The following is a 12,732-nucleotide window of genomic DNA, read 5'->3' on the forward strand; positions in this document are numbered from 1 at the left end:
AATGGGTTAATCCCGAACATGTGTTAATCATTTGTAATTTGTGGTGTGTATAAAGGACTGCTAAGTTCATTACCAACCATATCTCTGAGGAAATCACCTTTAAGGGGATGAAACGCGTCAGGTAGGACACAGTAGCAACATAGTTGCCATTGAAAATTCAGTGCCCATTGATTTACCAGGATTCTGGTTTTAGAAGAAATTTACACTCCTTTGAGACAAATCGTAACGGAGGTTCAACTGGTGCGCACCACAGTGACGTTGGCAGTACGCTGAGAGCAAGCGCCTCCTTCGCTACAAGCGTGGAACAGTGAGAACATACCACGGAGCTTTGGCTTTCCGCATATACTCAGCAACAGTAAGGAGAACGATTTAACTACAGGATCCATCATTGAATGCAGGTATCGGTCCTTTTTAACACATCGCCAGGAACCTGGTAAGAGACTTGTGTTTTACTCTGCCTGGAATGAGATGAGATCCGTTTAACAGCGCTGTAGTTCTTTTCTCCTCTGAATTATATATATCAAACAGTTCCACACTATAAGTGGCTCATGCAACGGAATTGATTGGTGAAAGATCCTCCTGCGATTAATTTAATCTTAATGGGAGTACATGGCTGATAGTAGCTGGATTGCACTATATGTGTAAAATATACATCTGGACAATTTTTGTAGGTGCACCTACGTTGAGATTTGTCCGGTGTGGCACTGATGCAAGTTCGCATGTTATATGTGGTTAGAATTCAATACCAATTTTATGTGGTTCATATATTGTTTTAATAAATATTTTAAAATCTTTGTGTGCACAAGTACTTTCACGGCAGACTTGGTATACCATCGCATTATTGTGGTTGTTTATATATATATATTTTTGGGGTGCAGATCCCCAGCGTTGGTACCTAGTCTGAGCAGTCCATCTCAGTACCGGATAAATATTTGCATTTATTGTCAATAACATATAAAGTTAACAAAAAAAAAGCAATATGGTTTGATGATAACACCTAAGAATTGGTAGTGGCCAGCGATGCAGATGTAACACTCTAAAATACAGCTATTAATCAGATCAAATATTTATGTGTAATTTTGCTTCCATACTTTTTTGCTATATAGTCATCTTTTTACATTTCTGATATTTCACATAGGAATGTATGATTTATGTAATAAATTGCACCATGCTTTATTTATACAAAGCATCATTATACTTTCTGTAGTAAGCCTATTTAAGAGGTGGTTGTGACACGCTGTTATCGAATTTAGAGGGTGTGATTTTACTGCCTGGGTTGCTGCTTTCTTGCATATTGAGATGATTCCAAGGTTTGTGCTGACTAAGTATTTAGAAGTGAACACTGCATTCTTGAAATAGTAAAATAGCTTCTTTACTTGGTTTCTTTAACTTGGATGTACATGGACTATTCCTTATAATAAATTATAGCTGTTGAAAAGAACAAATTATTAAACTTTACATGTAAACAGCTCGTTATGAGATTGTTAGAATATATACTGAAATTCACAAATATTATTTTCTTAGTAATTTTTAGTAATTTAGCAATTTTTATTATTAAGTATTGTTTTATAGAGAAAACAATCTCTGACTGATGTACAATAGCAATGAAATGAAAGTATATTTCTCTGTATTTAAAATACATGCTATATTTACAGTATAAGCAGCCTGCTGGCAATATGCAACCTATTCTGTTAGAGCACATGAATCAACTGAACTATAGGGGCCTATTAATTAATGGTCGCCCCCCCCCCCACACACACACCGTTATTTATCATTCCTTATCGCAACAATGAGAGTCTATGATATCTTCTGCATCAGGCTCTTGTTAAATAGCTAGTGTACTAATTTATGCCTAAGCCATGCAGAAACAGCTGTGTCTGTATGGTTTAAGGCTTAATAAATAGGCCCCATAGTCCTGAGAGGTAACATTGATGTTCTAAATTGAAGCTATACTCTGGATTTGACCCTTACCTTGCTGGAAGCGATACAGACACTTTGGTGCAGACTGAAGACACAGGTTTATTTACGTTCTTTGCTATAAGCCGATGCCTCACCTGCCGCTGTCTGTCAAACAGATTCCTTCCACCGCCACCCCACAACCACCCACCCCATATAACGTCCGGTCACGCTTAATCCTTGTGAGTTTGACTTGAACAGCTGATAGGGAGAGGGGAGGGTGAGCAGTTATCTCTCCCCTTTGTCGCCCCAATGCCCATAGCAGCTGTCAGGAGATGGGGACAGGTGGTGTTGAGTTAATATGGAGCATAGTTGAGTAAGGAGTTGTGATTGAATGTAAGAGGTACAAGTCCTACATAACGTGTTACACTGCAAATAGCAAAGCTCCTATTCCTCTCCACCCCCTCTCATTCTCCATCCCTCCCTCCATGTCCCTTTCAGGCACACGCATGGCCAAAGGGTTTCTCTTCTCTGATCAAGCCACCTGTCTCCCTTACCTCCCCCTCCACCCATCCCATACCCCTCCTCTCTCCCAGCCCAGCTGTCCCATACACATTCACATCCAGACTGCCCTAGTCTCCTCATCTCTCTTTGCTTCTCCTGGCAGACGTTAGCTGCTAAAGAGCCCTTCTGTGCCTTATTTATTTCTTCTCTTCACATGTTTCAAGCTTTCAGTTTTTTCAGACTGGTTTGTGAAATCCCTATCTGCTAACTAGCTTTCCTGTATTTCTGTGAAAGTGGACGCAACGCCGAGGGTTGTTGCTCACAGAGTGGGCTCTGACAGAAACATGTTTGGCGTATACTGCATGGAATATCCGTATCCAGTTGTACAGGTAAGGCCTCTCATTTGGACTCCTAGATATATTATTTCTTTCTATTGAACTTAATAATCCTGCAGTTTCTTTTAACTTTTGCTACATAGTTTAATAAAATGCCACTTGTGTGTAAACCTCTGTACTATGTTGAAATATGCTTGTTTTCCGTATTTGTATGTAATGATACAGCTCTCTGTAACAGAGCATGGGGTTAGTTTAGCATGCTCTTAAATCTTTTTATTCTCTGTTGTGTATTCCTAATTTTCTATAAAGTACCAATGTCCTGATGACTAGTCTCATCTTATTTCAGTATGTGAAAATTATATCCCTACCCCTTATTTACACAGAAAAATAGTAGGACAATATTTTTTGATTTAGACTTCACCTCATCCTTTTAATATGATCTGTCATATTTATATACCCATAAATATATTGTTTAATGTAGTCACCCCATGCTTATAAAGTTTAATGCAGTCACATACCTCTAAGTTTTGTTCTTTTTAAAATGTTCCAGTGACAGAGTGTAAAAAATAAAGTAAATGTTGTTTTAAAAGGTACTAGTTCAATGCTGCTTTTTTCTAAGAAAATAAATCCTGAAACCATAAATTTTACACAGGGACAGACTTCAGTTAATGTGTATGTTTAAACATTTTCTTGCAAGTCCTGATTTATGCAAATATATCTGGTATTAATAGTACAAATATTGATTGATTGTACCGCCTGTGTGACGGGTGACAGTGACCTCTTAGTGACAGGCCTAATGGTAACCCAACCTCACAGAATTTCTTGGGGGAATGGGATACATTGCTGGATATGTGTTTTGAGCAGTTTGCCCTTGGATAGTGCTGTCCTCTGAGAGCAGGAGGAGTATGAAATAAAAGTAACTAGAAGATGAATTTACATATATATATATATATATATATATATATATATATATATATTAGTTTGTATGTTTTGAGGAAAGGGCATCAATGAACATTTATATATGAAGGCCACTATGCATTAAAAAGTGTGCTTATATGTAAATATGTGATAACAGAATGTTTCTACATTTAAACCTAATTTTTATTATTACTATTGTTTATACTGTATCTATCTATATTTGGAAACTATATGAAAATGAGGTTCTTAAGATGACTTACAAGTTTGTTGCTCATATATTCTGTATATTTGTATGTCTCACACAGTGGCCGAAGTGGCCTGGCATACTATCAAATTGCATTCACTTACATTTTCCATACTACCACTTCTAATTTTCCACTATCTCCATTTTCTATATATATATATATATATATATATATATATATATATATATATATATATATATGGAAAATGGAGATAGTGGAAAATTAGAAGTGGTAGTATGGAAAATGTAAGTGATACATATATATTACTCTGGGAGATTAGGGCTGGGGGGGGGGCGACTCTGCAAATTGCACCATTTTGCCCCACCTCATGAACTGCCCTATTACAGCAGAGGGTTTGGCCACAATACCTCATGAATCACGTTGCAAAGCCCCACCCCCGCCACTTAAATATTGGAGTGGCTGGGAACTGGGAGGTTGCCCTGCTCTCCTGGGAGTCCGGGAGGACTCCCAGCACTTTGGCAGTCTCCCGGACAGTTCAGGAAATTAGGCAACTATGGAGTTATGTAGATAGATGCTAAGGTAATGTTTTTGTATTTGCTTACTGCCCATTTTGTGTACCTACATATATTACATTATATTTACTAACATGGTACAAAGAACAAAGATGTTGTAACACATAGCAACCAATTAGATGATCAGCCTTTAGTGGTTTAATGTAGTCAGACTAACGGAAGCTGATATCTGGGTTTTTTATAGTTTACAGGACATCATGTTTTTTACAACATATTATTAAATAAGCTCAGGAGCATAACTAGACATTTGTGGGCCCCGTAGCAAACACTTTCAAAGCGCCCCCCCCATGTACCACTAAATTTGGGAAAACTCACATAAATATGGGGCTTTAACAGGGAAGGTGGTCCCCCCTCAACTGTAGGCCCCGTAGGAGCTGCAACCCCTGCATCTATGGTAGTAACGTCCTTGAATATGTCCCAAGTTGTGTTATGATCTAGTTTTTTTATCCATACTGAAAAATTGTATCAATTGATGAATAAGGAATTCTCTTGTACCTGAATAAATACCAGACATAGTATTGTATTACAGTACACTTCTTGATACTAACTTTAGGATAGCTGCAACCAATACAAACTTTGTTGTGGCAAGTGAGCTTTCTTATTAAGCAGTGCAAATAAGTATTTTCACATTAAATAAATTAATTAAGGTTAATTTAATTTATTGGTTTAAGTAATGGTTTAACTTGTCAGTATCCATTGACTATACAATGAGTTCAATTATTAAAGCTGTACTACCACCTACTGACAAAAATGACTAATGTACCCCTTCCCCCCTGGAGCCCCATGTACTGTAATATTTTCCTCTCACAGTTAAGTTCATCTCATAATCCCAGGCAAACAATGGAAGGACCAATCACATGCCACAATCAAGAGATTGTGGCTTGTAATTGGTCTTCCTGCCCTCACACCAATCTCCAATGCCATTCTAAAATAGCAAACACCTAGGGGAATTGCATGTTTGCAAAATTTTACAAACATTGTTTTACAGAAGACTGATACTAAAACAATCTTCATTTTGTTAATTTACCTCAATTGAGGCTGATTATTCATTGGCATTGCATTTAATGCCAGTGACACCGCATGTCAAATGCTATCACATGCAATGGTTAACCAGCACTTGCTAATGAGGTCCCTCTAAATAACACCAATGCATTCACTTGCAGTGAATGCAAAAAGTTAAATGGAACAGGTAGTGTTCAAAAAACAAACACCAATGCTTCCAACCGCAAGGGCAAGTGCTAGTGGGTATCATTTGAACCAATGATTATTTAAAATGTTTTATTAGTAAAAGTGTATATTTTGACACAAGCCAGTAACAGGGCTAAAAGTTCTGAGTATGTTATATTTTCGAGTCTTAATTTGCTTCAAAATTGCAAGAATTTCTAAATACACCAGAAGAATGTAATTCCACTAGATATCTCAGAATTGCTGTCCATTTTATGGTAACAACATAAAAACATGAACATTAGTAAGTTAGAATATAAAGATTTTACATAAATATTGAGTATTTGTAAAAAAAAAAACCTGTACATTTGCGTATGTTTACCTTTTTCATACACATAGTGTATTAAAATCATTCAATTGTGAAAGAGAGAGTAAACTTGAAGTGAGGGGATATATGTATACATATATATATATATATATATATATATATATATATATATATATATATATATATATATATATATGTGTATATTGAAATGAACATAAGCAAATATTCCTGTTCGTTTTTGCAAAATACTGTCATAATAAAGCTGTCAAGGATCGGACCCTCACTTACCGGGGTCCAGTGTAGACCTGGGGGTAAATGTATTAAGTGCCGATTTAATTGCTGGAAATCGGCAACTTTGCAGTAAAATTTTAAAGCGCCAATGGCTTTAAATGCAAAACAATGCCTTTAAAGCCATTGCCGCTTTAAATTTTCGCTGCAAACTTTTCCGGCTATTTGCAGAAATCAGCATTTAATACATTTACCCCCTGGTCTCCTCCGCTGGGCCTCCTCTTCCCACTAAGGGGGTCCACCAACGTGTGATGGCAGCTGCCATCTTGGATTCGGGTCTGCGCATGTGCAGACTCGTCTTTTACAATTTTCTCTATTCAGCCATTGGCTGATTACCTGACACTCCTGCTCATTTTACAAACTATTTAAGGTACTTGTTTTAGCAAAATTGTGCCAGAACTTCAAGTCCTGTAGCCTACTAAGCTGCTGGAATATTAGACTCCTCTGATTCCTGGTATCCTGTATCCATGTCTATTGGTATCCTGTACCCGTGTCTATTCAGCAGGTCCTGGTATCCAGCGTCATATGCTTCTCAGCTAATCCTGGTATCCTGCATCAGTGTCTATTCCTCAGGTCTTGGTATCCAGCCTCACATGCTTCTCAGCTAATCCTGGTATACTCTATCCGTGTCTATTCTTCAGGAACTGGTATCCAACTTCATATGCTTCCCAAGTATCCTGGTATCCTGTATCTGTGTCTATTCATCAGGTCCTGGTATCAAGCTTCATATGCTTCTCAGCTAATCCTGGAATTCTGTATCCATGTCTATTGCTGTCCTGGTATCCTGTATCAGTGTCTATTCATCAGGTCCTGGTATCCAGCATCATATGCTTCTCAGCCAATCCTTGTATCCTGATATTGAGTATCCATTCCTATTCAGCAGATCCTGGTATCGTGTTCTGTTTGCTTCTCAGCTTCTCCTGGTAACCTGCTATCCAGTATCCCTTCCTATTCTGGTGACTCCTTGTTGGCTATAACATCCTCTCCTGTCAGCCTCACCTGGTACCCACTCGTAAGACTGCAACATGCAGCGTGAAACAGAGAAACTCAAACCTCCTTGCAGAGGTCCCTGGCGAAAACCTTAATATTCTATATAAATAAATGATGATGATGATGATGATGATCTTCTTGCCTCCATGGTGGGTGGAGTCAAACCAAGCAGAATTCAAAGAGTCCAAACCGTCACTGTGAATTCCGTGACAAAGGCACTAATTTTGCTGTGTTTATTTATTTATTAGTTTTGTGAGCTTGAAGTTATGTAATGGAGTGAGAAGAATTAGGAGTGTTTGGTGTTCTAAATCAAGAAACATTGGTTGCATTACTTTGCAAATGGTCGGTATTGTTAAAGACCAAGAAAAGCCACTGTCTGAAATTAATATATTTCAAATGTATTACTGATGTGAATAATATGCATAAAATAACTGAAGTGTTTATACTTAACTAAACAAGTCTATAATGCTCTTTCTCACTTTCTCGCTACTTAGCAGCCAACTGCCATGTTAGAAAACAGGTGGATCTTTTACAGAGCAGAACCAGAGTGAGTGTCATCTTGGATGACTTGATTTACACACATGTGGTGTGTGGAATAGCGCTAGTGAGGTCACAAGCTCTGAAATGGCTACTAACTGAAATGAATGCCGTCTCAACGCTTTAACCTGCATCAGATCCCATGAGGAATCTGTCCAGTATGTGGGAAGAACTTCAGCTTAAAAGGTGATATAATGAAGGAGTTGTTACAAAGAGTGATATATAATGAGATTAGTACATATTAATAAACGTTTATGCTGGGAATATGCCTGGTGGTAAACAATATATGACATTATAAAGCCCCAGAGCAGGGAGCCTGCCGTGGGTCCCACTGTTTTTATATGGGGAGACTTGAGAAGGAGGTTATAGCTATGGAGAGGCAGTATGTGGAGGTGGTGAGCAGCACATGCCAGGCACGTGCTTAGATATAAGCATTTTGCATACTCATCTCTTTCAAAATAGGTGCAGAACAAAGAAGACAGGGCTGTAACTGCCACCCCCCTAGCCCTCAATTTTAACCAAATGAACCTAAAATATACATAAACTGCATCCCTCTTTAGCTTTGCGCCCTGGGCAATCGCCCCTATCGCACAGCCCTAGCTACGGCTCTGAAAGAAGAAACATCACTCAGCTGGTGCAACTGCTTTGTTTGGCAGTGAGTTTTTTGGAGCAGGTTATCATAGAACAGGATGTTCTCAGAAGCTGGTTCGAAGGGGTGAAGGAGCTGTTACAAAAATAAAAAAAGCAGTTGTTGCAGTTATGAGTCACAAGCCATCTCCACTTACATTCTCCTTCACAGGTACATAAGCCCTCTCTCCTGCTTAGGCTGCTGTGCATGTTGTCTGGCAATGGGACGCAATCACCTGTCTCTTCTACTAATTGGACAGGCGATCCTGTCTTGCAAAGTCTACTCTGCAGCCTCCACTCTATTAAAACTCTGTCTTTAACCGTGGGACAATACCCTGTGCCATTTCAGACCCTTGTCTCCGAAGTAAGGTGGAACAATGAGGCCCTGGTTGCGGCTTATTTATAGGGTTTAGGAGATCTGTCTCAACCCTTGTCGTTGACTGTTGTGAATGGCAACCAGGTTGTTAACGGTTCTAGTTGCAAAACCACTCGTTCCATACGTATGCAGGTTTTAACCGTCTTTAACCGTGGGACAATAACCTGTGCCATTTCAGACCCTTCTCTCCGAAGTAAGGTGGAACAATGAGGCCCTGGTTGCGGCTTATTGATAGGGTTTAGTAGATCTGTCTCAACCCTTGTCGTTGACCGTTGTAATTGGCAACCAGGTTGTTAACAGTTCTAGTTGCAAAACCACTTGTTCCATACGTATACAGGTTGGTCTGCTACACTTAGAGTGGAACAACTTTCTTGTACTTCTGCAATTGATTAACCCCATTATTTTGGGTCTATCTTGGCTAAGGTTTCCCTCACCTCAGTTTGACTGGCATCTTGCACAGGTTACAGCAACACATTGTAGCAAGCACTGCCTGCGGTCATTTTAACCTCCAGCTGTCAGTACCATGTCTGAGGCATACAGAGATTATGAGGGGGGGCAGGGGGGCTAGCGTGGTAGCATTACGACAAGTCAGTTAGGTAAAGGAAGGTGGTGCACCCAGTTATGCTGTAGGGTTGCAAAGACATAGATTTATGGTTACCTTTGATGACAGGAAAGCGATCATACCTCTTTCAAGGACCAACAGGTAGTCTTCAACGTGCCAGGCAGGTGGCTAGGGAATAGCTGTCTGCTGGACATTCAAAGAGGTACAGGATGCCACTACAGGCATGACTGCTTGACCTGCTGTGGCCAACACCCAGGTTTTAGATGATAGTAGTAAAATTGGGGGTTGCAGAGTAAATAAATGGTATTGGACAGTAGGGATGGTGCTAAACACTCGTTCTGCAATGTCAACACCTGCAAGTAGCTTTGGTGCAGGCTTCGATGCTGAGATATTTGGGTGAGAGTTAGGCACATCCCAAGCGTTAATAATGAGACAGCAGATGCATTGTTTAAATTTAATATTACAAAATCTTGCATGTTTGCTCTGCTAGTGGAGGTGCTTCTTTATAGATGCCCTATCCACCTAAGGACTACAGATGGTAAATGTATCAAGTCTCCAGAGATCTGCGACTTTGCAGGGGATGGCTTGTAAAGGCAAACTTGCAGAAATCGGAACTTGATACATTTACCCCCAGGAGTGTTGAGTTGATACAAGCCTCCATGGCAGGAAATACCTAAACAGCTTTCTGTAAACACTGGGACATATGAATGGCTTTTGCACAGGTAAAAGGATTATGGTCCCCGGGAGTACCTCAAGTTAAGGCCATGAAAGGGATATTGTTGGAGTTGAGAGACAGTGGTAATGAGGACAGCTCAACAGAATTTTTTCTGACAGGTATTTAAATTTGTATACAGGCTTTAAGATTGCTAGATGTCACAAATTAATTTAATGTGAACAGGATGCTAGCAGGCTTGAAGCGGCTCATTGTGGCTCCAGACCTAAGATGCTTTATTATGCCAAGGTTGTTAGAATTCATTGTGAACAGCCTCCAATAAAAAATAATAATGATGACATGGCTGTGTTTTATAAATGCATGTTCCATCAAGATGTGGATATAGGTTGACCACTACATTCATTGAGTTGAAATCAAAGTGGCAAAGAAGCAACTTGAGCACAACCTGGCACTTGACTTTCAGCAAGCAGAGTTCATGTGGTTTGAGTGAAAAGGAATGCGGTGGGTCCAGGTGATTACTACATTGACAAATCTTTACAGAAATTGTTTTGCACTCAGATGCAAATGAATGCAAATGTGTAAATCTTTAGAGCTGACCTAGTGCAGATTTCAGAATGGTTTGGTGGATGTATGATGGTGTTGTCTGAGGTGCTTGTAATTGAGACATACATTCAGGAAACAGTGGAGTCGGCCATCGAGTGGCTTGGCAGCGTGGCCAATTTTCTGTTAAAAATGTTCCTCTTGTGCCAGTTAAGGGGTGGTTGCCCGTAGTTGTGGGCATTGAAGGTGAAAAATGAGTATACATATTCTATGAGTTTGGGGGAAACCCGGGAGTTGCTAGGTGGCAGTCCTGACAGTGTTCTCGGACCACATTTTGGGGAGTTATTAAGCCCAAATTTGGTTTGTTACAGAGATAGGTAGTGTCAGGTGGTGAGTTTGATGGGCACTGTTAATGTGACCTTTGTATTGGTCATTTATATGCCATAAGTATGTGGCCTGGTGGGCAATGGGCAATATCTGAGATTTTGGAAATAAAAGACAGCGGACATTTTCTCTGCACTGATTGGCGTCATGCCTGTTTATTGTGTGACTGATGGCTGAATGTGTTAAGACATATAGGCAGATGGCATTCCTGTTTACGGTCAAAAGGTGACATTATAAACAGAGGGCACTGTATTTTACATTTTGCATAGCTGCAGTGGAATGTTAGGTTAACACTGAACAATGTAGTTTACCTTCATGTTTTATATTAATTTTTGATGTTTAGTGTCCATTTAATCATGTTTTGTGTTTGAAATAAATAAAATACATAGAAATACTATACATATAATAGTTGTGATCCTTAGTGACATACAAAAAAGTCTATAAGCTCTTGAACTAAAAATACACATCCAACTTAAAATTAATATGATACATAAACAAATCTATATTTAATGGTAGACTAAACTACAGTGAATGCTTTACAGCTTCAAAGAGCATCAATTGTACGGAATGTGATTCATGGCTAAGTGTCCGTTTTATAAAACTGTACTCCAGATTATTTAAATGGCGTTCTTCTGTTCCCCCATGTGGTAAAGCAGTCTCACATCATTCCAAATACAGCTCGTATTTGTCTCTGCTGTGCTGCATTACCCTCAATTCAGGGCTCGGCCAAGACATAAAACTGCTGCTACATAAATATTTTACCTATGCTTCTACACTGAAACAGTGGATTCCAAGACCTCCAGGCAGCAGCATCATATCCTTTTGCTGAGCATGTGCAAATGCTTGCATCAGCTGCCTGTGATACTTAACCCATTTCTTGCCAACATAGCCCTTGTGGCTTGCAGACAATGCAGCAAAAATATCTTTGGGTATTTTTTTGGGTATAGTAACAGGATTTCTATAACATCAACTCAACATAGTGTTTGAAATTTAAAAATTGGAATAAGTCGGAATGGTATTTCTAAGCAAGTATCTTTCTCTTTCATTTGATTGCGTGAATCCTTAATTTCCCACTCCTCCCTACATGTCCCCCTCCCACCCATTACAACCCCCCCCTCTATACCCTACAATTCTAAGATATTAAAAACAACATCTTTACAATACTAAATAAATATACAATTGTCTTACGAATACAAAAAGCTATGAGAGTGTTTTTGCGTTCTGCTGTATGTAAACACGTGTTATCTATTTCTGATTAACCTCTCGATACTCTGTAATGCTCCTTTTTATTGAAAAAAAGATGTTTCTAATAAAAAGTTAAAAAAAATAAATAAATTGGTATAAGTCATCCATATTAGGCTCAAAATGTGCTTTCATTGTCAAAACAGATACACTGTTTGGGTCTAGTTTATCTTTTGTCTTCTGCTTGTTATCATATCAGTTAAATACATAAGTCAATGTAGGCTTCTGTTTATAAGAATAAACCATAATCTAAAATTTGCCTACTTTCTGGACCTCCCCTCCAGGAGATCCCAGAGGGGAGGCCCAAGAGACAACTACGGCGAAGGTGACAACGCAATTTGTGTCATTACAGCTTCACTCCCCACTGTGCAACAACGTGATTCACATCAGCGTGCAGAGTGGCCAAGCAGACAAAATTCACATTGAATCACGTCATCAATGACCCACCCACTTGATGCTGGATCTGGGAGGATGGCTTACTTTCCAGGAGAACTCCCCAAATTTCAAGAGTTTCCCAGTGTAGAAAAGTATGCATAATCTCCATCTTTTGGCAATTGTGGTGAACTTATTTTGGTTAATTACTTTTTCTG

At 39.2% G+C, this 12,732-nt stretch overlaps 1 protein-coding gene and 1 long non-coding RNA gene across 2 annotated transcripts in view; one reads left to right on the forward strand and one right to left on the reverse strand.

Moving 5' to 3' along the window:
* Window positions 1-2,349, reverse strand: part of LOC142099345 (uncharacterized) — a 258,678-nt gene extending 256,329 nt beyond the window's left edge. Inside the window, exon 1 of the long non-coding RNA XR_012678516.1 lies at window positions 1,972-2,349. This is a non-coding gene — a long non-coding RNA (uncharacterized LOC142099345). The remainder of the gene's footprint in view (window positions 1-1,971) is intronic.
* An 81-nt stretch (window positions 2,350-2,430) lies between these two features.
* The window catches only part of RBFOX2 (RNA binding fox-1 homolog 2), a 159,089-nt gene continuing 148,787 nt past the window's right edge, over window positions 2,431-12,732 (forward strand). Inside the window, exon 1 of the mRNA XM_075182698.1 lies at window positions 2,431-2,789. Coding sequence (XP_075038799.1) covers window positions 2,745-2,789 — 45 coding nt within the window. The 5' untranslated portion in view covers window positions 2,431-2,744. The remainder of the gene's footprint in view (window positions 2,790-12,732) is intronic.

This window comes from Mixophyes fleayi, chromosome 8 (genome assembly GCF_038048845.1).
Source record: "Mixophyes fleayi isolate aMixFle1 chromosome 8, aMixFle1.hap1, whole genome shotgun sequence".
NCBI classification, from domain to species: Eukaryota; Metazoa; Chordata; class Amphibia; order Anura; family Limnodynastidae; genus Mixophyes; species Mixophyes fleayi.